At 35.8% G+C, this 23361-nt stretch overlaps 5 protein-coding genes and 1 long non-coding RNA gene across 10 annotated transcripts in view; 4 read left to right on the forward strand and 2 right to left on the reverse strand.

Annotated features, from left to right (window-relative positions):
* LOC119076707 (tyrosine-protein phosphatase Lar-like) overlaps positions 1–23361 on the reverse strand; it is a 130792-nt gene that overhangs the window by 46368 nt on the left and 61063 nt on the right. The gene's annotated exons all lie outside the window — the stretch shown is intronic.
* On the forward strand, positions 1630–3036 carry LOC119080293. Of its 2 annotated transcripts, XM_037189778.1 has the most exons (5): positions 1631–1773; positions 2096–2245; positions 2382–2495; positions 2576–2692; positions 2937–3036. In XM_037189778.1, the coding sequence occupies exons 1-5, from the start codon at positions 1642–1644 to the stop codon at positions 2991–2993; spliced, it is 570 nt and encodes a 189-aa protein (XP_037045673.1). In that variant the 5' UTR covers positions 1631–1641; the 3' UTR covers positions 2994–3036. The 2 variants fall into 2 exon arrangements, with proteins under 2 accessions (XP_037044869.1, XP_037045673.1); XM_037188974.1 differs by lacking the exon at positions 2937–3036 and having other exon boundaries at positions 1630–1773; positions 2576–2785.
* On the forward strand, positions 5464–12652 carry LOC119081554. 2 transcript variants are annotated; one of them, XM_037190989.1, is made up of 5 exons: positions 5464–5511; positions 10514–10663; positions 12171–12287; positions 12377–12493; positions 12554–12652. In XM_037190989.1, exons 1-5 carry the CDS (start codon positions 5491–5493, stop codon positions 12620–12622), a joined length of 474 nt encoding a protein of 157 aa, XP_037046884.1. In that variant the 5' UTR covers positions 5464–5490; the 3' UTR covers positions 12623–12652. The 2 variants fall into 2 exon arrangements, with proteins under 2 accessions (XP_037046884.1, XP_037047666.1); XM_037191771.1 differs by lacking the exon at positions 5464–5511 and adding an exon at positions 9894–10032.
* On the forward strand, positions 15270–17582 carry LOC119082851. Its single transcript, XM_037192840.1, has 5 exons — positions 15270–15362; positions 15486–15635; positions 15734–15847; positions 15913–16029; positions 16883–17582. The coding sequence occupies exons 1-5, from the start codon at positions 15297–15299 to the stop codon at positions 16931–16933; spliced, it is 498 nt and encodes a 165-aa protein (XP_037048735.1). The 5' UTR covers positions 15270–15296; the 3' UTR covers positions 16934–17582.
* LOC119077534 (glutathione S-transferase 1-like) lies at positions 19423–21619 on the forward strand. 3 transcript variants are annotated; one of them, XM_037185875.1, is made up of 5 exons: positions 19435–19555; positions 19610–19761; positions 20887–21405; positions 21461–21489; positions 21575–21619. In XM_037185875.1, exons 2-5 carry the CDS (start codon positions 19615–19617, stop codon positions 21609–21611), a joined length of 732 nt encoding a protein of 243 aa, XP_037041770.1. In that variant the 5' UTR covers positions 19435–19555; positions 19610–19614; the 3' UTR covers positions 21612–21619. The 3 variants fall into 3 exon arrangements, with proteins under 3 accessions (XP_037041024.1, XP_037042539.1, XP_037041770.1); XM_037185129.1 differs by having other exon boundaries at positions 19423–19761; XM_037186644.1 differs by having other exon boundaries at positions 19424–19761; positions 20887–21407; positions 21463–21590.
* LOC119083770 lies at positions 20215–22712 on the reverse strand. Its single transcript, XR_005088996.1, has 3 exons — positions 22702–22712; positions 22515–22518; positions 20215–20597 (listed from the first exon to the last, which is right to left on the reverse strand). It is a non-coding gene; the product is annotated as an uncharacterized LOC119083770 (long non-coding RNA).

Below are 23361 nucleotides of genomic sequence, written 5' to 3' on the forward strand. Positions count from 1 at the left end.
AGCCCAAAAACGTTTTTCCTCGTCGAATACAACCAAAACTTCCAAATTTGGTTTAGGAATTCTCAATTCGAAGGCTATACAAAAATGCTATTGGGAATTACTTAGAGAGCATGAGTCCACCATTGACCGTATACGAAATAAAATAACACAAAACTGTTATTTCTCGTCGAATAAAACCAAAGTTTCCAAATTTGGTTCAGGATTTCTCGAGTTATCGTGAATTTCGAAAGCCAGACAAAAATGCTTTTGGGAATTACTCAGAGAGCATGAGTCTAACATTGACCGTATTCGAAATTGAGCACAAAAATGTTATTTCTCATCGAATAAAACAAAAAGTTCGAAAATTGGTTCCGAATTTCTCGAGATATCGTTAAATCCGAAAGCCAGACAAAAATGCTTTTGGGAATTACTTCCAGATCATTTGTCCAACATCGACCACCTACGAACTTGACCTGAGGAAATTTATTCGATTATAACCAAAATTTCCAAAATCGATTGAGATTGACTCAAGTTATCGTGCTATCAAGAAACCAGAAAAAAAATCTTTTGGGAATAACTCCCAAATCAGTAGGTCGATATTGACCATCTACGAACTTGACCTCAAGAATTTAATTCCTCGTCGATTGAAACTAAATTTTTGAAAATCAGTTCAGAATTACTCAAGTAATCGTGCTATCAAGCGTTACATACACATCAGTATTTTCCGTTTTTTGCTAACATTTCATACATTTTCCAAAATCGATCATAGTGAACGTATTTTATGATGTATGACCCTTGACTTCACAGTCAAGGGAATAAATATTTTTGTTGTGAAATTTTTGTTTTTCAATTTCCACTAAAGAAACCCAGCCACCAATGAATTAAAAATTTTAGCTTTTCACTAACAGTTCTATAACACTTACTATTAGTTATTCTAATAGTCCGTTGCCAAGTCGCAACGTTAAAAATATCGAATGTCCTATTTTCGGCAAGCCTCGACTTCTTCGTGACAAATGTGTAATAATATTAGGTTTTGTTGTTAAAAAAGTCAATTCTTGCACATGTATATGGAAAATCACTTGGATTTGCAAAAACACATCAAAGAAAATAACCAAATAGGTACTCAGTGTCAAAACACCCAACACACAATTGGCGCCGTTACATTTAATATAAATTTTTCAAATATTGAAACTACAATTCACTTGACTGAAAGTCAGGGTCTTAGGCCAGATAATACCCTAACATTTTTGTCAAAACAATCAAACAGAAACTCACATTTAAAAACTCCCACGAGTGCGATGTTTGCGCCCAGAGCGATGCGAGTGCCGTAATGCACAAGAGTCATGATATTTTATTCACGATTTTAGCTTTGGTGGATGTAGTAAGTACCGAGGACTTCCTTTCTTGTACATAAGTGTAGGAGAAGAACATCTATCGCACTTTTTTTAAATTTTGTATCAAAGTGAAACATCGCTCTCATCGTTCCACAATCGTACAACAATCGAACAAACGACTAACATAAAGTCTTCAGCGTCTTCATGACCTTCAGACAATTGACGCATTCGCACTATGTAATATTAATTTATCCATTTGCAACAATAAACGGTATTTGATCAAGTGAAAAGATGGTAACCTGTTCATTCCTATTAAAGTAGAATCATTATGATTAGATCTGTTGGAATTGAGTTGTCTTGGTCAACGGTTCATCAGTTTTTTTTTCGGTTTACAATGAAATATATTGGCCTTATCGCTTTAGTTTTTATTTTTCAATCGATTGATGTTTCGTTTGCTTGTGTAAGTTAACTGTAAATGGGGGAAAAGCCTCACCCCGACGACAATACGTTTTTTCATGCGCACGTTGTGTTTCTCCTTATTTTCTTCTCAAGAATTTTTTTATTTTCTTGACGACTGGTTGGATGACATTTCTAGTGAAAAAAGTGCAGCACTTTCTCTCCCTGGTGGACAAAATAGAAACTTTTCTCATTCGAACTGTCACTTTTTTATGTTTTTTTTTTTTTTTATGTTTTCACTACATCGTGGTTGAAAGCTGATGAACGTCAATTATCTCGAACTATTCAGCTTCTCTTAATGCTCTCTCTAATTTTGTCTTTTCTAGAATTATCACGATATTGAATTATTGGACTATGAAAGTGGGGTGGATAACATGATTAAGTTTGAAAAAGGTGCTCAGTACGAGATCACAAGTGATTGTAGGGCATTCGCTAAAGTTAATGCGACTATAGCACGAAAAGTCACCTCAGCATTGGTAATTCATTTTATTGTTTTGTAAACGATTGATTTTATTCTGATGTATAATCAATCATTATTTGTTAAGTCTTGTGCAAGAGAGTGCTGATGTGTCAGCTGAGAAACCGAATAATTTACAGTATTTTCGCTTACAGATATCGTATAAACTCAAAACAAATTATGGAGATCTTTTAACTGTCAAGAATATGGATTTGTGCCAATTCATGTCAGAGTTTGACATTAGTGGAACAGAATGCCCAGCCTCTCCAGTCAGTGTGAAGTCTTACTGTGTTTTCGAAAAAAGTTAGATTTTTTTTAAATTTTTTTATTTTATTACTTTTGATTAAAGGGGCAAGCTACCATTAAAATGAACGGCAATATAAATTACACCACATATGGACCATTATTGGAATTGTTTGCTGGACCCGTTACCTTATTAATTAAAATTTGCTACGATGGAGACGAGGTAAGATTCGATATGGTCGATCGTATCAATGCTAAAATTAGCACCATCCAAATTTCGGTGTTTTATGGCATTACCTGAAAATCCAAGAAAGGCGCGCATTTGAGGTCAAATCAGAGATATTCAGAGAAATGATGAAGGGTGGCGTGACGTCCTGTTATCATTTCTCTGCAGATAATACGAGTTGTACAAAAATGCTGTTCCATTCTTTCTCTTGTAAAGTTTCTTGATTTTCTTTTCTTTTCAGTTTCATCCCGATGTTTTTTCTGCGAAGGCTATCATCAAAAAGAAAAATTTTGTGTAGTCATTTTAGTTATTGTAAATAAATCGCATCCAATCACATCCAATAGTGTTGTTTGTTAACTGCAGACAGATGATAATATGGCGACTGGGATATCGCTTCGAAAGAATGGTAATAAACTGATAGATTAAAAATTCATTTTCATCGACTGAACATTATCGAATTACCGACGATGTTTTCAATCGATCAAAATGAATTCTTCATCTAACAGTTTATAATAATCCATATCAGTTTCTATTGGTCGCACAGCATTCAATATTTTTATGAATGACCGAAATGCTACCGCTGTCGAAGCGACGTCCCAATCACCATATTATCATCTCCTACTAAATTTTATTTCAGTAATATGTCGAGCCTGTTCATCACAAGACAAATCGAAAGTTTTTTTTCTTAATTAACCAGCAACTTAAATTTTTGTCATATTTGATCAGATGTAGAATTTTTATTTATACAAAATGTTTCACATAACATTGCGATTAAAGTCGAACATTCGTTCATTTCTTTTTATTTCTTTTTAACAAGAAAATTAGTTAACATTTTGATAAAATTTATTTGCTTTAGCTTCTATTTACAATAAAAAAATATGTAAACCTGATATGACAAACTAAAAAAAAACTCCTCAAATAATGGAGCAATTGCTGTTGTCTTTACTCACAAAATATCTGATGTCGCAAATGGTGACGCATTCTGTACAAAAAATACGAAAAAAATAATAAGGAAAATTTTTCTCCCATACCAAAACCCTTCTTAAAAATGACCCGGAACCAGTTGAGTTGAGAAAACAGTTCGAACCCTCAAATTCGAGGAATCGCCATTGACGTACCTTCCCTATATTGAAGCTAGCTACCTAAGAAACACTTTAGAGCCCCTTTAGGCATCGAGTAACGAAACTGTTCGACAAATATCGCAAACAAGTTTCAACCGAAATTAGATTCGTTTGCTGCAGATTCATCAGCTCTGAGGAAAGTCAGAGCTGATCAAACTGAAACAAGCATGAACCTGTTTTCGGCTTGTTTCATGAACAACTTTTGGAAAATGCTATATTCTACTCTAAATTTGTGCACAAAATTAATATATTTTCGTAATTCCGGGACATAATCATCATATTTCCATGCATCCATTTAAGAGTGTTATCGCGAAATCTTCGAACTACTTTGGGACAAGGGGTCACAGATATTATTGACTTATAGCTCATTCGATTCGTTGAACTTTTGCGAGTAAAACGTAGTACTACCTTGAGTGAACTATATTTTGTTGTCGACGCTTGAGGTCATATGAAGTAAGGGGCTGCCAAAAGGGGCCCAAAATCGTTTTCTAGCGATTAGTCGAGTAAAACAATTTTGGGAAAAAAACTTTTTTAGCTAGGCTTGTAGGCCTTGAAGAGACGCACATTTTGAGTATACACACCACCAGGTCCATGTTGACCTGTTGGTGATATCAATCATTTTAGGTGAAAAAATAGGTGATTTTCCCAAGTCCCTGACCGGCTGCAGTGACACAAGTCCGAGGTATGGTGTGTATGGTGAGAGAGCCTAGCCTCTGTAGTACCATAACATGTAAAAACATCCTTGGATAAGTTTCACTGCAAAGGGTTGGATCGACTTTAGCGGAAGTCCACCTCAAGTCGACGAAATTTTATCCCTTCCTTTCGTTTGTTTTTCGCTTTTTTGAAGTCTTTTGTGCGGTTATTCATTATTTATTGCTGATAAGAGTGAGATTAATTAAAATAAAGAACTTTTCGATGTATTCACGTTGTTCTTATACTCTTGGAACCCAAATCCCGATCTATTTGGACTATTTTCTATATAAAAGTGGGATATGAAGCATTTTTGGATTTTTTTGTGGCTATTGAATATTTATTTTCAATAAAATTGTTATCTGAAGTAAACTAAACTAAAGTAAAGAGTTACTTGATATATCCAAGTTGGTACTACGATTTTCGATTACTGGAAAATAGTCGAAATATTTGCATAAAACGTTCGACATTTTGATTTTTTTTTTGTAAAATGTTCGTTGTAAAATCTCATCAGTAAAATTCTCGTCGACATATTTTCTTGTTAAAATTTTCTTGTTTAAAATTGATTACGTTTATGCGCAGAATGCGTCACCAAAACTGATATCAAATGTTTTCTAAGTTTAATTTTTACTAGACTAGCGCCACCTTTTCCTCTTTTGAGGTTTTTGCGGTTTAACTATTTGAAATATAGAAGTCGCCTGTTTACAGAAAAAAAATCGCACAAATTTAGCCTACAATTCAGCGTTGTGTTGATTCCTCTTAACAGCGAATTCATTAAATAAACAAACATTCTTATACAGTATGCTATTTGATCAGGTGTAGTAGACAGTGGGTTGAAATCTTCTTAATAAGTTTCTAATAATCATTATGACGGAAAAAATTTGTTGGAATTGTGTGTTCGTGGTCAATGGTTCATCAGTTTTTTTTTTTACATTTAAAATGAAATATTTTTGCCTTATCGCTTTAATTTGTATTTTCCAATCGATGGATATTTCGATCGCTTGTGTAAGTTCATTGACAACAGAGTGAAACGTTTGTTTCTTTATAATTCTTTAGGAAGGAGTTCGTTAGCGAAAAGCGCAGCCACATTTTTCTATGAGACTTGGTTGTGGCTGAATAGATCACTAAAATGACCGCTGGCGTGACGATCGACGGTTCGGTTTTGTGTGCAAACTACTGACAACCAACTTTGCTTCTAAGGGAATTCCCCGTATTTAGTTCATTTGCATTCATTTCAAAGAATTGGACGCATTCACTTATTCATTACTATGTGAAAGTGTGAAGTTGGTTTCGATTAGTTTGCACACTTTTCCCCACCATTCCTCACGTTTCCGTCATCAGTTTCACCAAACGAAGAGATCTATATGGATGTGAGACGTTCAAAATTATCGATAATATCAATTGAAAGAAATTATCGATAATCGATTAATCATATCGTTATCGATAATTTAATAATTTCCGATAATTATCAAAATATCGAAATTCGATAATTACCTAAATATCGATATTTTAATATTTATCCGAAAATTCATGATAATATACCCAAGGTTCTGAAAGAACAGGTTAAGACACTTACGAAGGCGGGTGAAACACAAATATTGTCAATTCAGACATGCATATTGTTTGAAAAGTCAACTTGACAACACAATTTTTTTCTGTTAAGTTGAAATCGTCATATAAAATTTTCCAAACCTAGTTGGCGCTACTGGAAAATTTTGATCACACCGCCGTCATGATCAACTCGAAAGTGTCTTAACCTGTTCTTTCAGAACCTTGAATATACCCATATATCGGAATATATCGATAATATCGGATTTCCGGACCGAAATATCGATATCTTGATAATTATCAAATATCAATAATTATCGATTATCGATATTTTTTTGATAATTTTCGATAAAAAAAAGTCGATAATTATCGATAATCGATGAGCTGAATACACCGAAACCTGTTAGAAATTCATTAGCTCTTTCGTTTCCTGACTCTTGTGTTTGTTAGTGTTTAAGCTGATGATTGATGCCATTTATCTCAAACGAGCTATTGAGCGTCTCTTAATATTTAACTGTCTTAATTCTAGTATGGATACGGTGTTGAATTAACGGACTATAAAAATGGCGATCAAAACATTCTTAAAATTGAAAAAGGTGCTAAATTCGAGGTGACAAGTGATTGTCGGGTGATAGCTTCCGCTAATGCGACCATAGATAGAAAAATCACCTCAGCATTGGTAATTCATTTCATTGTTTGGATTAAGGTTCTGAAAGAACAGGTTAAGATTTGGATTTGGAAAATTTTATATGACGATTTCAACTTAACAAAAAAAAATTGTTTTCAAGTTGACTTTTCGAACAATATACATGTCAAGATTTGTGTTTCACTCGCCTTCATAAGTGTCATAAGTTAACCTGTTCTTTCAGAACCTTGGTTTCGATCAAGGTAAATATGGTGAGGAGGTAATGTCATTCAGACGTGCGGCCTGGCACATAAGTTCGATGCCATTGTCATCTTTTTTTAAAATGATGGCGTTCGAACTTTCGTACTACCGCATTTTTGATTAGGTTATATATGGCATTACCTCCACACTATATTTACCTTGGTTTCGCTAAGATTGATATTTTGACAAATAAATGATACCTAGATGGCGTAGCACCCGGTACGCCATCTAGATATCATTTATCTGGTTCTATTTTCGTTACAGATATCATTTAAAGCCATAACAAATTCTGTAGATTTTGTAACCGTAAGGAATATTGAAATGTGCAAGGCCATGTCAGATTACAATATTTTTGGAGTAGAATGCCCACCGCCTGGACCAGTCAGTAAACTCATAATTTATGTCATAAAGAATTTAGAACTTTTTATTTTTATTTTTTTAAAAGGGTCGTGCTCTCGTTGGAATTGGAGGAGATCTAGACTTTTCATCCTATGGACCATTAATTGGATTTTTCGTGGGAAATTTGACCGTATTAGTGAAAATTTGCTACGACGGAGATGAGGTATGATTTGTCTATTGTATCAACACTTCTGTGCAGAATTTTATGTAAAATGAGTCATAACTCAACGCGCCATCCAAATTTTGGTAAATATAATATTTGCGACGCAAATTTTGCGTTATTGGAGCACTAGTGGATTACGCCTTACCTTGCTCGGATTCACTATTTGCTATAATGACAAAAAGGGAAATTTTGCTTTCACGCGTCAAAAGTTTCCTTTAAAATTATCTTCACTCATCAAAACGACGAAAATACTTATATCTGCCATTTGTTCAATGCTTCAAATTCACGCGTCAAATAACGCATTACAGTGAAACATTTTTCACAAGTTCGCCCTCAAGTGTCAAGTGTTAAGTACTCTTCGCCCGAGCACAAACAAACCAGTAAACGTAATACTGTCAATGAAAGTAGATAAGTAGGTATGGTAAGTCCATACAAGTCGGAGCACATACGGATTTGCATGACGCCACTTCAAACGAACTCATTTCTAGTGGAAATTTGCACTAGAAATGAGTTCGTTTGAGGTGGCGCCATGCAAATCCGTATGTGCTCCGGCTAGAACAAATTTGAACGTTTGGCCATACCTATCTATTTACTTTCATTGAATACTGTCTGAACAAAATCCTACAATGGTATGGGCTGGATGGTGTGTTTGAGCTCAAATCACTGTTTATGAGAAGTTGCACGAAAATTTTGATGCAATCGGCAGTAGTATTATGTAATTTGCATTCGCCTTAATTTTTTTTTTTTTTTTTCAGAAAAACCCGGATGTTTTTGCGGTCTACACTAACGTAAAAAAAAGTGTGTAGAGCAGTGTTTCAATGGGGTAGGGTAATCTCGCACACCACACAAATTCATGGTGTGCGAGATTCACCTCTAATTGGTGAATCTCGCACAGTCATGACTTTTCGTTACATGTCGTAAAAGGACGCATACTATGATCGCGTGTGCGAGATTCCCCGACACCGTTTCAATTATTGTCAATAAATTGCACGAATTACAGTGGTTTTTTTTAGTTCTGAACCCTGAACGTATGAATTTGAGATTGAGTAAAATCCAGAGTCTCAAAAGTCGTCGATAAAGTGTTTCTAGGTTATGATATTTTGGCACTCAATTTGAAAATCCTTTACCGAATTCAAATTATGCACCAAAATATCATTCTATTGGAAATCACTTAATTGACTGGGAACATCGCTGACTTTTAAAATTCTAAATAATCTAAAATTGTGTTTTGTAAAGGTGAAAAAACTGTACATCCAAATTTCTTACTTTCACTTACAAGAGGTGAGAATGAGAAATTAAAAGTAACAGAATCACAATCTAACTGTAGGTAAACATAGTTGCACGAAAGAGAACTAAACAAATGCTTCTTTTGTTAAATGCTGTCAAATTTGACAATCGATCAAAAGAAAAATTTGAATTAGGTGTCTTTCGCGTCGTTATGTAGCTAGAAATGGAAACGAAGTTTACGGACAAATGACTATTTATTGACCAGCTCCGAGAAAACTGAGCAGTTTATGAAAATATCGTTAAACTGCTTACTTTTCTCGGAGCCAGAGCTGGTCAAACGACTACAGCCAAATCAATTTTCTGTTGAAAAGCTAACACATTCGTGGTCGTTATAGCGGTCGTACATTTTTCAAAAAGGATTCTAATGAAAAGATACCATCAAAAATAAAATACGAGACACACAAATGTAGGCTACAATTTTAGCTAAGCACCGACTCTTCTTAAGGAAGCAAGCATGTACCCTGTTGAACGTTTTTAGGAGGAAATTCGCCTGAATACCTCTCAGAAAAGTTGCGCTACTGTGTGTTGTCTGTATATATATATATTTGAAGCCTTTATTATCCACAACTGGATGTAAGCCTCCCAATGAGGGTATTTAGCCATGAAACACCACGAGGGCTAGTGAGGGTTAGTGAGTGTGGACCACATGCTTTATGCGAATTCCGAACCACGCCTATAGGTTAGCAAAGCCTTTTTAGGATTTTTCGTCTGGTGTTCATTATATTAGCCTAAAGTTTGACTTCAGATATTTGTACACAGAATTCATTGTGTTACGTCATTTATGTCATTCTTCTATGTACATTTCGTTGAGGGCACCAAACACCTCAAATACCCAGATTATGTAGCTTGGGTACGATTAGGAACCTTACTTTCATGCTATGGCAAGCGGTACCAAAGGAAAAGTTTTAGATTAGGGATCTCTTTCACTTCAGACGCATTTTGAAAGCTTTTTTTCCATTATATTGAAGAAACGAAATAGATCAACTTAAACATCCATCTGGCAATTGACGCCAACTCAATTGCTGATACAAACAATTTTCCATTTGAAACAATAAAATGATATTTGATCAGGTGAAGCAGAGTGTGGGTGGATTGACATGTATTTTTGTAAAGCAAAATTACCAACATGTCTATCAGAGTTTTGCCTTTTTGGTTATCAGTTCAACAATTTTCTATTGTTAAAATGAAATATTTCGTTGCTTCAATTTGCATTTTTCAATTGATTGGTTTTTCGATCGCTTGCGTAAGTAGTGGAAAGCTTTCGTTTAATTTCATTTCGATGCGACCGTTAAACGTTATTCATGAAACAAGGTGCATAATTTCCCTATTTCATATTTGATCAATTGTAGACCCGAGGCGAAGCCGAGGTTTATAACACATCATTTAATAAAATATTTCAATTATGAGCACGACAAAACTATACGGAAAGTCTTTATGACACTGTTGGGTTCGTAGTTCGTACTGAGTTACGTAAAATAGGAAATCAGAGTAACATGTGAATGTTAATGCTAATGTAAAACGATTTAAAGTACTAGTGTCATGTGAATTTGAGGCAATGAGAAAATTACGTTTTGTTGGCGCTCTGTCTGATTTCCATTTTTGGCCTTTTTCACTGTCAAAAGTGACTGTCACCTTTGTTTTTGTTGTAAACAATTCTCTAGCCACAAAATTTCGCTTTTGTTGCACTAAAAGATAACTATTAATTATCTTTCAATTACATCTAGGGCGGATACAGTCTGGATTTAGTCGAAGTGCAAAGTGGCCCAGATAACAATATCAAATTTAAAGAGATAATCGAGGCCAGAGTGACGGATGATTGTCGAACGGTTGGAGCCGCTTACTTGACCATCGAGAGGCCATTCACTTCAGCATTGGTAAACATTTTTGTCATTTGCAACACTTGATTTCACCAAAAATTTCATTATAAAATCAACAGTAAATTTTAGTCCGGAATCAGTTGTAAGCTCAGTTGTAAGCAATAGTTATTGCATCTGTCTTCGACTGTTGATTTTAAGCTATTTGGCTTGTTTTAGGACTAGACGAGCTAAGACTACATGCGAAACTGTCTCAAATCAACCGTAGAAGTCAAGCACATTTTAACGTAGCAACGCAAAAGAGACCTTACCTTTAAGAAACCATTTTTTTTATATACTGTCAAACTTAACAGAAGAACAATAGAAATATTAGGTCCACTTCGCGTCGCTATGTATAGCTACGGTAAGAAATGTGATGAGTCGTTGCACTGACGACCGACCGTGAATATTTTAACAATATTTAACAGAAATCTATATTGTGACAATTGTGCACGAGCACACGCAGGTGTTGCTTTTATCGAATGAATATTTTTGCGAGACGTATTCTTCTTCCCTTGACTGTAACAACAACAAATACACCGTACATAACACGTTCACTATGATTAAAAATGTATAGAAATGTGATGAAAAAACGTTAAATGTTAAAATTTTGTGCCCTTTGTTAACACGATAACTTGAGTAAATCTCAACCGATTTTCAAAAACTCTTTTTAATTCGACAAAGTGTTGAAATCTTCAGATCAAATTCGAAAATGGGTGGTATCGGTTCAACCATCTGGTAGTAGTTCTCAGAAGAAGCCTTTGCTGCTCTTTGTTAACACGATAACTGGAGCAAAGTTCAACCGATTTTCAAAAACTCTTTTTTATTCGACAAAGTATTGAAATCCTCAGGTCAAGTTCGAAAATGGGTTGTATTGGTTCAACCATCTGGAAGTAGTTCTCAGAAAAAGCCTTTTCTGCTCTTTGTTAACCCCAGTTACAGTGTTCTGAACCGATTTAAAGAAAAACGTTTGATAAAGCACAGAAATCCTGAGGTTAGGTTTCAAGATACATTATATTGGTATAATGATGTAGCTGCTGTTGCTAAACGAATTTTTTGATCTATTTCAATAAGTCTTTCTTGTTATTTTATTTTGTCTTGTTAACAAAAGCGATTAAACCATAAAAAATTACCGAGTGTGAAGTTTGCGGCCAGAGCGAAGCGAGGGCCGCAATTCACACGAGTTTAATTTTTATTGAAGGCATTCATCATTTTATAGACAGTAACGGTCTAATATGAGCATAAAACCAGGCCAGTAACAGAAAATGAAGTTGTGAATCAAAAATTAGTATCGTTTTATAACTTCTCAAGACTTTACAAAGATTTTCAGTAAAACAAAACAGAATTAAATTATTAATAAGAGATTTAGACCGTTCTAGTAGTTCTTCTTAATCAACCAATAAATCATTACCAATACAACATCTATTAAGAAGTTCAGGTTCAGACAGTCAAGGGATCTGACCCACCAAACAGGTGGGACCTAGTGTCAATACAGAAACAGCTTAACAAATCTTTTTTCATTGTACAGATATCTATTAAGATTAGACAAGGTTCTACGGATCTATTTACCATAAAGAACAAGGAGCTGGGTGAATATTTATCAAATATTGACATTAATGGATTGGAATTCCCTATTCTAGAAGCAGTGAGTGAAATTCGGATTCTACTCGACACTATTTTTTAGAGATTCTTTTCATTCCAACTTTCTCTCTCTCTCTATTTTACATCACACAGGGAACTGTTCTCATCCGATTTGCAGAAAGAGCGAACATCTCGGAATATGGACCATTTTTAGGATTTATTGCTGGACAGATCAACGTGCTACTGAAGGTGTGCTACGATGGAAATGAAGTACGTTCTCTTTATTTGTAAAACAGCTGTTCTCCTTAAAAATGCCATCTTTTTTTGCAGTACAATCCAGATGTATTCGCGATGGTTATTAACATCACACGGAAAAACAGTATATCGTCAGTGTATTAGTCATTGTCAATAAATACAATAGAATCTTAATTAGATATCTGCATAGAAAGAAAAATGTTTTTATTGGCTGCCCCATGCGAAAGTTGATCATTAAATATCAATTTGCTCCCAGCGAAAATGATTCATTAAATGGTGGTAAAAGTAAAATGTCTTCGTCGAAACGATTACTGTTTTTTTTTGTGTTGATGATCATAAATGTTGCATTTTTTCGGCTGTGTGTTAAACTGAATATAATCAAATATATAACCCAAATACATCAAAAAATCCGATGAAAGTTAGGTAGTGTCGGAGGAATCGTCTGTCATCCCAACATTTAGGAACCAACCTTGGAACACCTCATTTATATCGAAAATAACCCAAATCCATCAAAAAATCCGATGGAAGTTGGGTAGTGTCAGAAGAATCATCTGTCATCCCAAAATTTAGGAACCAACCTTGGAACACCTCATTTATATCGATAACCCAAATCCATCAAAAAATCCGATGGAAGTTAGGTAGTGTCGGAGGAATCGTCTGTCATCCCAACATTTAGGAACCAACCTTGGAACTCCTCATTTATATCGAAAATAACCCAAATCCATCAAAAAATCCGATGGAAGTTAGGTAGTGTCGGAGGAATCATCTGTCATCCCAAAATTTAGGAACCAACCTTGGAACACCTCATTTATATCGAAAATAACCCAAATCCATCAAAAAATCCGATGGAAGTTGGGTAGTGTCAGAAGAATCATCTGTCATCCCAAAATTTAGGAACCAACCTTGGAACACCTCATTTATATCGATAACTCAAATCCATCAAAAAATCCGATGGAAGTTAGGTAGTGTCGGAGGAATCATCTGTCATCCCAACATTTAGGAACCAACCTAGTGGAAGTTAATACTTAATGATCCACACAATATGGAGACTTTGTGGAGCTCCAGCTCCCAAGTTAAGGGTTTTTTTTCCAAATTTTGAAAAATCCATTTTTATTTTTGGGCCATTATTAGCTAAACCAAAATTTCAGGAAAATCTATAGAAACGTTTAGGAGTTGCTCTATCCACTTTTCCATAGGAACAAACTAATTAACTAAGTAACTAACGTAGGCGACTTCAGTTATCTGAAAAAACAAAATTTTGCCAGTCTCGGTCTCTTACCCATCGCACAACCTAATCCACAGAGCCATAACGTCAACGCTTTTCCATACATTGTGTCAACATTTTGTTTGGTTATGTTGTCTGTAAATGACGTTTGACATTTCGATGTTGCACTTGGAACAGATCTATTCAATGTCAACATGTCACTAACATAATATCAGTAAATTTGGGAATGTTCCATCTGTGGTGTTTCGGGATCAAAATATTTTTTTGTACACGACAACAGATTTATTTTGCAACGAATGTATGACGAAAAAGGTCGCCCGAAGAAATGTTTTTAATAAATCCGCTGACCTATAAAGAAATATTTTGTTTTAAATTTCTGTTGTAGATTTGATTCGTTTTGTTTCATTTCATTTAAATTAATCGAGGCAATAAAATAGAATACAGAAAATGTTTCAAAATAATTCATTAATTTGGAATCAGAACTTGCTTCGGTAACAGTTTTCGACAAGTGTTGTTACATACTTCGCCCTCGGCTCGGTTTTGTAAACTCTACACTTGTCTCAACTAACAGTTACCGACGCTTGTTGCTCAACAACACACTTGTGAGGTTGCTCTTATCTCAAAATTGTTCCCTCATGTAATGAATCATTTTCGCAGCATGCACTGTAACCTACTGTATTAAACTGTTTCTATATTGACACAAGCAGAAAAAAATTCTTTCGATAAAACAACTTCTTCGTGTGCTCGCGCACAATTGTCACAACGTAGACTTTTGTTACAATGTTCATGGTCATCAGTACAATGCGTATATTATATTTGTAGCCTTTATTTGTACATTCATTGCTGATTATATCTGCGCCTAAAGTTAGACTTCAGATATTTGTTCCGCCGCTAGGTCATTCGAAACAATGAATGTAAATAACCAGGTATGGCCGATTCTATTCAAACTCGGTCGATTTATCTTAAATGCATTCGTAATTTATGTCCATAATAACCATAATAAGGAAATGAGTGCGTTCGAGTCCGTTTTCAAAATCGTTATGTCATCCGCGCGGACCATACCTGGTAATTTACATTCATTGATTCGATAGACATTTCAGTCTAAAGCCAAGTAATATGTATGAGTCATCTGTCAAAATTTTCAAGTCATGTGGAAAACTGTATGAGTGAATATAAACTACCAGATATGGTCTAATGTCACCGCGGAGGTCATGACGATTTTCAAAACGGATTCAAACGCACTCATTTTCATATTATTTTGACAAGAATAATGAATGCGTTCAAGATAAATCAACAGATTTTGAGGAATAGGCCATACCTGGACATAGTAACTTATCTACAAATCGTGATAGATCAATGGAATATAGTCATTTAGCTTAGAAAATCACCTAAAGTCACTATATCAACTTTTGATAAAACAAAGTAAGCAACCCCTTGCTGGTACGCACATTTATTGGTTATATACGTCTTCTCTTTGATCAGGTGGCTGGACTTTTCTTTTCCATTATTTTATATTTAAGCAGAATCTTTACCCCAAAATTTTTTGTTCGCTTTTTACCGCCTTAATCAACGTTTTATCAATTCTCTTTAACAATGAAATATTTTGTCTCGATTATTGCAGTATTGATCTTTCAGTCCATTCGCTTTTCGTTTGCTTGTGTAAGTTATTTTTAAATATAGTTTTTCCAATCAATTCTATGTAAAAGATGGAAATGGAGTGACTGTTCTTTAGTGATTTAAGTTTGAAAGAAATTCAAATTTTAAAATCGTTTACAAATCTAGTACGGATGCGACATAGATATATTGGAATTGGAAAGTGGCCTGGCAAATAATGTTAAATTTGAAAAGGATTTTCAATTCGAGTTGAGTGACGATTGTAAACCGATTGCTACCACTAACCTGACCATGGACAGGATTTACACCACAGCATCGGTAACTAATTTTCTTTTTATTTCGAACGATGGACTGCCCAAAATTATGACTGAATGTTTTGCTGCTGGAGTATGAAATAATTAATGAATTTTTCGCAGATATCACTTAAATTTAAAAGTGATTCTATGGACTTGTATACGCTAAAGAATAAGGATTTATGCAAATATTTGTCAGATTTTAACATTAACGTGGAGTGCCCTGCAGTGGAAACTGTGAGTAAATTCTGACCCTTGTTAATTTAGAGAAGAATTCGTCAAAAGCTTTTTTTTAATCAAAGGGACGCAAACTTGTTAACTTTGGCGAAAAAGCCGACATCTCCGATTATGGTCCGTTTCTGCCATTTTTTCTCGGAAATTTTACTATATTGCTCAAGGTTTGCTACGATGGAGACGAAGTAAGTTCTACTGCTTTGCCTACGTAAAAAATCTTTTTTTGAGTATCTCTAAGCTTTAAATGCTGTTCCTTTCCGTTTCTCCGATTCTATTATTTCATATGTTAATTCAAATGACAAATGGGAGAAATCAGAGAAACCGACAAGAACAGCTAAGATTCAAATAGTATTTTGCATAACAAGGGGCGAAAGTAAAAAAATTCAAACGTGTGAAGTTTGCAGCCCGCGCCGCAGGCAAGGGCGGCAATCACACGATTTGAATTTTTTTACTTTTGCCCCGAGTGATGCATACTATTTTTTATGCCAAATACTGCGGAAGATTTGTATTTTCGGTCCGAAACAAAACATAATTTTAATTAAACTGTTGAGTTATCAACAAAAGTTGCTGTAGAAACACCAAAATGCCGAAAAGCGCGGGGGTCCAGGGGGCGGCAGCCCCCTGGTATAAAAATAAAAACAATTTAACAAATGAAATTACTGTAAACATACATTCACTTGCTCACAAAACATTTGGCTATCGTCAACACAACACTACACTCAATGCGTACTTTCAATCAAGTGAACATGTGTTTTCGAGACATATGAGGACCGAAAGTAAAATGATGACAGTGACATTTACTTTCGGCCCGCAAATACGCAAGCCCACGGGGCGAAAGTAAAATGATGACAGTGACATTTACTTTCGGCCCAAGGCCTGAATTTTTTTACTTTCGGTCACCATTTGAGGACCGAAAATACAAACTTTCGCAGTATTTGGCATAAAAAGTGGGATTTTTACCTGTGCAAAACTAACTAACCCCTAAAACATCCATTCCATTCAATTTGAATTTCAAAATTTCAATAAATTTTTTTGCAGAACAATCCAGATGTATTTAAGATCGTTATTAAGATCAGATTGAGAGATTGAGATTGAGTCATTGTCATTTTTTTTGACTGAAAATTGTGTTAGAACTTAGTTTGTCAAATATTATGGTCGTTCAAAGGTATTTTTATTTTGTTACCTATGTGAAAACAATGCACAATACGTAAAACAACTCAAATGGCGTCTTGTTTTCGACTAATGTTACCCTGTTTTGTGACGAAAGCGAGGAAAGTTAAGATATATTCAACCGATGCTAATAATTTCAGGACAAACAAATTATCGTGAAATTCAAATCCGTCCTGTCGTGTCGTAATTTTTCATCCCCTATCGGCAGAGACTACTTTAGAGAAAATATCTTGAAATTTCTAGAATTTTAATGAAAAGGCTTTTCGTGAATTTGCTCAAAATCAAGAAAATTCAAGAAACTCTCTGCCTATCAGTTAATAACTTTATCTCCTGCAAGCTGATATTTCATACATTCGGCGTTTCTGCATATAAACACAAACACATACATAACCACAGCCTATACGATTGGATAATTCACACATAACCCACCTAGGGTAAATTTACTTTCCATCTACATATTTGAAAAAAAAAATCGCCTAATGGCGGAAGCGAACGCGGGACCAGCAGCATGTCAACCAAACATGCTGACCACTACGCCAACAAATCACATAACGCGACGCAATTGGTGTCGGTAGTGGTTCGTTAGTCACTTCTACATCGATCAAATAATCAGAGTAGTCGGAATGATGTGATTTGAACGAAATGTTGAGGTGGATAGTATATGTGTGTGAGTAAGTAAATAAAGGATTCTCTGTATGATGTTTTTTTTGTTGTGAATGCGTTTTAAAACAACATGCTTAAGAGGTTCCGAGCCTACGCTGAAATTGTAGCCTACATTTCTGCGTTTCGAAATTTTTGATCGCTGATATCTTTTTACGAGAGCCCTTTTTGAAAAAAGTACGACCACATTTTCGAGTAAAAATATGTCAGCTTTGAATAAAAAATAAAATTGTCTGTGAAAGTTTTATGTGCTTTGAGAAAACTGTACCGATGCCCAAAATTTGCATCAAAGGTACACTTTTCTCAAAGCACATGGAACTTTCACAGACAATTTTATTTTTTATTCAAAGCTGACATATTTTTACTCGAAAATGTGGTCGTACATTTTTCAAAAAGGGCTCTCATAAAAAGATATCAGCGATCAAAAATTTCGAAACGCAGAAATGTAGGCTACAATTTCAGCGTAGGCTCGGAAGCTCTTAATTAATTAATTTTAAATCCAAATTTTTGTGGTTATTTCGCTAATGTATGAAATATCAGCTTGCAGGAGATAAAACATTGTTCTACCTTGGTGTATATTTCTTGAATCACTTCTTATGTACAATTGTATATACACTCGCTGGCACTCGTTATATACAATTGTACATACGAAGTTATTCTCGGAATATACACCAAGGTAGAAAATGTACTAAAAAAAAAACTTCAGCTGAGATATACTTATTTATGGATGTAAGTAAGTAAACGCAGTGCGACACGTAAGTGCAAAGGTCTAGCATACTCTCTCTAGTAAATAAACTCTCACCTCTCTGTGTCAAATTCACCCCTTATTACTACAAAAACTAGTCTACATTTTCACCGACTACGCCGTAATTTATATGTAAATTACAAAGACTACTTGACACTTTCGCCACCTTAATAAAAGTAGTTTTTTTTTGCTAGAGAGAGTATTCGTGTAGCTATTACGTACGATTTAGGGTGCTTCACAAAAGCAATTGCGTCTCTTACTCTCGTAAATCGCTCCAAAATCTCCAACAAAATGGACACAATTTACTTGTTTTAGTTGGACACCATTTTTTAATAACCAAGTTTCTACCATTTAAAAAATATCTTTAAACATGGTTATTGTAAAATGCTGCTGAGTTTATGTTTCAGTCAACCGATTTCCAAACAATTCGATTTACTTTTACGTTAAGAATGCATATATATATATAGTTCCACAGAAATTAATGCAATATTGGTCGAACAGAAGACATTATCTGTCAAGACAGAGCCGGACTGGCTACCCAAAAGCCTTTCGGGCATTGAATGACAGAAATTTTGTAAGACATTCGCTATTATGAGCCATTCGCTCATACAAAAAATTTAAATGTCCTTCGGGCGTCGCCCGAATGCCCATCAAACCAGTGCGGGCCTGTGTCAAGATGGTTAATATTTTTTGTCAACATTTTCGCGACGTACTTTTAGATGGATACCTTAAAAGACATTGAAAAGATGGTTCTTAACTGAATGCCCAAAAGGCAGTACAGTTAGTCTCGATGTCGAAGAAAAGCAGAACATTTTTTTCACATGGGAATGTTTAAAAAAATAAATTAAGTTAAGTAAATACATGTACGTAGCGGACATAATCTCGCATGTCGAGATAACAATGACAATGCGATTCAACGTTTCAATAAAATAAAAACGAGTTTTGATTAAATATATGTTGGTTGTTATTCCACCACTACTTTCTTTTGCATATCACTGTTCGATGAACGTTTATTATAGTGAACATTCTCGTCAGACTCGTAAAGTGTTTTAGTTAAACTGCACACTTTGCTTGCGAAGGTACAGTCTCGCTATCGTTATACGTTATCGAAATAATTTTTGCCAATCACGTCGGGTTAGTAAACTTTATCCATTAAGATAACCACCACAACTGAAACCGTCGATTAAAGAGAATTATGTCGTCGAAAATTATTTTGTATTATTTATCGTTAAGTCCACCGGTAAGATCGGTGTTACTAACTGCCAAGGCACTGGGAATCGATTTGGATCTGAGGAATGTGAACTTATTGGAAGGAGACCACTTAAAGCCGGAATTTATCAAAGTAAGTCAGTTGACTCAACATAGTTGAGTGGTGAATATCGTCAAATCTGTAATCTGCTACGGCCCCACACCCGAATAGAAAAAGTCGAAGTTTCATTTTTTCCACCTTTTTTCGTCTCATGTGTGACTTCTATAGCCTGTTGTAACGTCTAATAGACTTTATTCTACTCGAAATTCTATTCCGCCGCACGCATCTTATGCATTCGATTTTCACAATGGTTATTTGGATCACAAGGGACGAAAGTAAAAAAATTCAACCGTGTGCGAAGTTTGCAGCCCGTGGCCGAAGGCCAGGGCGGCAATCGCACAGGTTGAATTTTTTACGTCGTGCCATGTGATCCACACAACTTTTCATTACATGGCACGACGTAAAAAATTCAACCTGTGCGATTGCCGCCCTGGCCTTCGGCCACGGGCTGCAAACTTCGCACACGGTTGAATTTTTTACGTCGTGCCATGTGATCCACACAACTTTTCATTACAACAACTACGAAAATTGTAATTTGAGCTTCCTTATAATGTTCCAACTGATGAAATGTACCCAAATAAGCTGAAATATGAAAAATGTATAAATTATTGGCAACGTTCTTTTCTATCACAACAATCACAGTGATCACAACGACACCAGACGGAACACATGTTGTTGCTGTCATTTACTTTCGCATCCTCGTTTGAGGGGCGAAAGTACTTTCGCTCCTCTGTTGGGAGGCGAAAGTATTTTCGCACCTCTTGTGATGTCGTGGCTAACTGAGAGTTGAATTTTTATACTTTCGCATCTCATTCGGGAAGCGAAAATTACAACTTTCGCAGTTGGTGTAATGAATAGTCATTTTCATGCTTCGGGGCCGAAAATGAGGGCAATTTTTCGAATTTTCTCGGGTTTCCGGCCCTCTGCATGAAAACTTACATGTGCACCTGTTTGGGACGGTTGATTTAAGGCACTTTCGCTTGTAAGCCTCACTTCGTTCGGCCTACAATCCGCGAAATTGCCTAAAATCAATCGTCCAAAACAGGTACACAAAAAATATTTCAGACAGACTGATAGGGTTCACCAAGACAATAAAATATTTTAAAAAGCGAACGACCTTTTGCATCAGTATTTTTCAAACAACAACCTAAATTGCAGCTGAACCCACAACATACCGTCCCGACCATTGACGACAACGGCGTCATCATCTACGACAGTCATGTCATTTGCGGATATCTTGTTGACAAATATGCTAAGGATGACTCGCTCTATCCGAAAGATATTGTTCAACGTGCCCAGGTGAACGCCCGTCTGCATTTCGATACGGGATTCCTATTTGCTCGGCTACGGTTCATGTTCGAGCCGATATTTTTCTTCGGTGAAAGTGAGTTGCCAACATGGAAAGTCGAGTACATGCAAAAATGCTGGGATCTGATGGAAGCATTTCTGGCAAATGGGATTTATGTCTGCGGCGATTCGATAACAATTGCCGATCATTGCTGCATTTCATCCATTTCGTCGGTGGACAGAGTTGCTCCGATCGATGCGGACAAGTATCCGAAACTGTCAGCTTGGAAGAAGTTAATGGAAGCGTTGCCATATTATCAGGTGAACGCTGAAGGTGCTGCCGATGTACAGAAATTCCTTTTTGATACGTTGGAAAAGAGAAAGACTGAAAGTGTTTGAGCTATCAGTATTGACATGAATTTTTAAATAAATCACATCAGTCTGCAGGGTGGCAGCACCAGTAGCCGGACACTTATTGTTCTTTCATTCATAAAATTGTATCAATCAAAGAACAGTAACTGTCTCACTACTGATATATGTCGAGACCCTACGTACACACTGCATTCCTGGAAATACTGAAGAGTTTTATTGTATGAGGTTGAGTCACCACATTGCTGGTAGTGAGTCAGAAAGTGTTTTTCTGAAAAGGATATTTATTGTCTGTCGCATGCGAAAATTGACCATTACCTAGCAGTTTGCCTCCTGCGAAAATGATATTTTCGATTCGTATTGCGGGAAATACTTTCTGGTATTCAATTTCGTATGAATCGGGCAACAGACCGGAATACATTGGATGATGCTAGGTAATTCATTGATTCGGAAACAACTTGCGTCGGTATCTGCTCGGATATACAAACTGCACATTTGTCGAAGTCTTCTGAGAGAAGTGTCGCTTCGTCAGCATGTCTCTGATTGACCTGCACCATTCGTATTCACCACGTTTAGTTTAGAAAAGAGTTCAAGAAAAGTCGATGAATCAAAACGAGAATCAAAATGAATTTTTGAAAGACTAACAGAGTAGAGTTTTCACGGTGAGTGATTCCCGATCAGAGTATTTTAACTAATTTGTGGGTCACACATCGAAATGAGAGGAATTACATACAAATTTACAAATATCGCCCAAGGCAAGGTAAAATAACTGGTCAAAATTATATTTCCTTCTCTACCTATTCCATCACATTCATTTGTTTACATGACAGCTGTCAAGCAAAGAGAGCTTTATTTAAACGGTAACTTAATGGAGTGAGTTTCATGCTTTAAGTTTAAGGCCCGTCATTGGGAAATGACAGGACAGTTTCCCGAAAATGTATGCAAAAATTTATCACAAAAATTCACCGAAAAAATTCAAAGAAGCTCACCTCTGATACTTTCCATTGTATTCGGGCATAGTCTCTTTAGGTCGCCAAGGCATATTTGAACACTAAACACTTTTTACTCGATGCAAAAACAAAAAGTTTTTTTTTGTTTTGTCGCAACAAAAACACAGAAAATATTTCGACACAACTGTGACACTCCGCTACTATAAGTACTGGAATGAATGTTTGCTGTGTTCACTTCGGCGGTAAAATATTTTCATTCAAAAAAGTGTCGGACATTTAAAAACAATCATCAAACGGTTGACAAAGGGTAGCGTATACATTCAATAATGCTCATCGACCATTTTTTAAAGCTTTACGAGAGCTCAACGGACATTTTCTCTAAACGGTGGGAGAGCATTTATTAAAAATTTGGCCTCTCGTAAGACTGCACTGAGCGTAAATAAATGTTCGTTTCTCTTTAGTAAGCTAAGAAGACTTCGGGAAGTCTAATTATGCCACCTCTTTGAATAAAAATATCGGCTGAGGTCGAATAATTCTCCGCTGAGCTCTAATAATTCTTCGATGAGCTTTAACAAACCACCGCTGAGCTCTAAAAATTCTCCGGTAGGCTTCAGGAAGTGTCCGTTAGGCCTAAGGAAGTTTCAGGAAGGCTTAATGGAGCTAATCGGACACTCAGCGGAGATCTGCCAAAGCTAAGTGGAGTCTTATTAAATCATAGCAACAATTATTAGGCATCCGCTGATGCTTATTGAGTGTTCGCTTAGCTTCATTGCCTTACTACTACGTGCTAAGGTCTGACGGACTCTTACTGAAGCCTAGCGGAGAATTATTAGAGCTCAGCGGAGGTTTGTTAGAGCTCAGCGGACAATTATTCGACCTCAACCGATATTTTTATTCAAAGAGTTGGCATAATTAAACTCAGCGAAGTCTTGTTAGCTTACTAAAGAAGTGGGAGAGGTTACAATTTTAATAAATGTCTACCATCGTTGAAGGGTCGGACACTTTTTTGAATGAAAATATTTTACCG

The sequence above is a fragment of the Bradysia coprophila genome, chromosome II (genome assembly GCF_014529535.1).
Source record: "Bradysia coprophila strain Holo2 chromosome II, BU_Bcop_v1, whole genome shotgun sequence".
NCBI lineage: Eukaryota > Metazoa > Arthropoda > Insecta > Diptera > Sciaridae > Bradysia > Bradysia coprophila.

Excerpts from the sequence above, each read along its gene's own strand:
- LOC119080293 (XM_037188974.1), top strand. The coding sequence starts at position 1,642 with ATGATTAGATCTGTTGGAATTGAGTTGTCTTGGTCAACGGTTCATCAG. Across the intron at positions 1,774-2,095 it reads TTGATGTTTCGTTTGCTTGT|AATTATCACGATATTGAATT; the intron begins GTAAGTTAACTG and ends TGTCTTTTCTAG. Across the intron at positions 2,496-2,575 it reads CAGAATGCCCAGCCTCTCCA|GGGCAAGCTACCATTAAAAT; the intron begins GTCAGTGTGAAG and ends TTTTGATTAAAG.
- LOC119081554 (XM_037191771.1), top strand. The coding sequence starts at position 9,916 with ATGTCTATCAGAGTTTTGCCTTTTTGGTTATCAGTTCAACAATTTTCT. Across the intron at positions 10,033-10,513 it reads TTGGTTTTTCGATCGCTTGC|GGCGGATACAGTCTGGATTT; the intron begins GTAAGTAGTGGA and ends AATTACATCTAG. Across the intron at positions 12,288-12,376 it reads AATTCCCTATTCTAGAAGCA|GGAACTGTTCTCATCCGATT; the intron begins GTGAGTGAAATT and ends TACATCACACAG.
- LOC119082851 (XM_037192840.1), top strand. The coding sequence starts at position 15,297 with ATGAAATATTTTGTCTCGATTATTGCAGTATTGATCTTTCAGTCCATT. Across the intron at positions 15,363-15,485 it reads TTCGCTTTTCGTTTGCTTGT|TACGGATGCGACATAGATAT; the intron begins GTAAGTTATTTT and ends TTACAAATCTAG. Across the intron at positions 16,030-16,882 it reads TTTGCTACGATGGAGACGAA|AACAATCCAGATGTATTTAA; the intron begins GTAAGTTCTACT and ends ATTTTTTTGCAG.
- LOC119077534 (XM_037185129.1), top strand. The coding sequence starts at position 19,615 with ATGTCGTCGAAAATTATTTTGTATTATTTATCGTTAAGTCCACCGGTA. Across the intron at positions 19,762-20,886 it reads TAAAGCCGGAATTTATCAAA|CTGAACCCACAACATACCGT; the intron begins GTAAGTCAGTTG and ends CCTAAATTGCAG. Across the intron at positions 21,490-21,574 it reads GCACCAGTAGCCGGACACTT|TGCATTCCTGGAAATACTGA; the intron begins ATTGTTCTTTCA and ends CTACGTACACAC.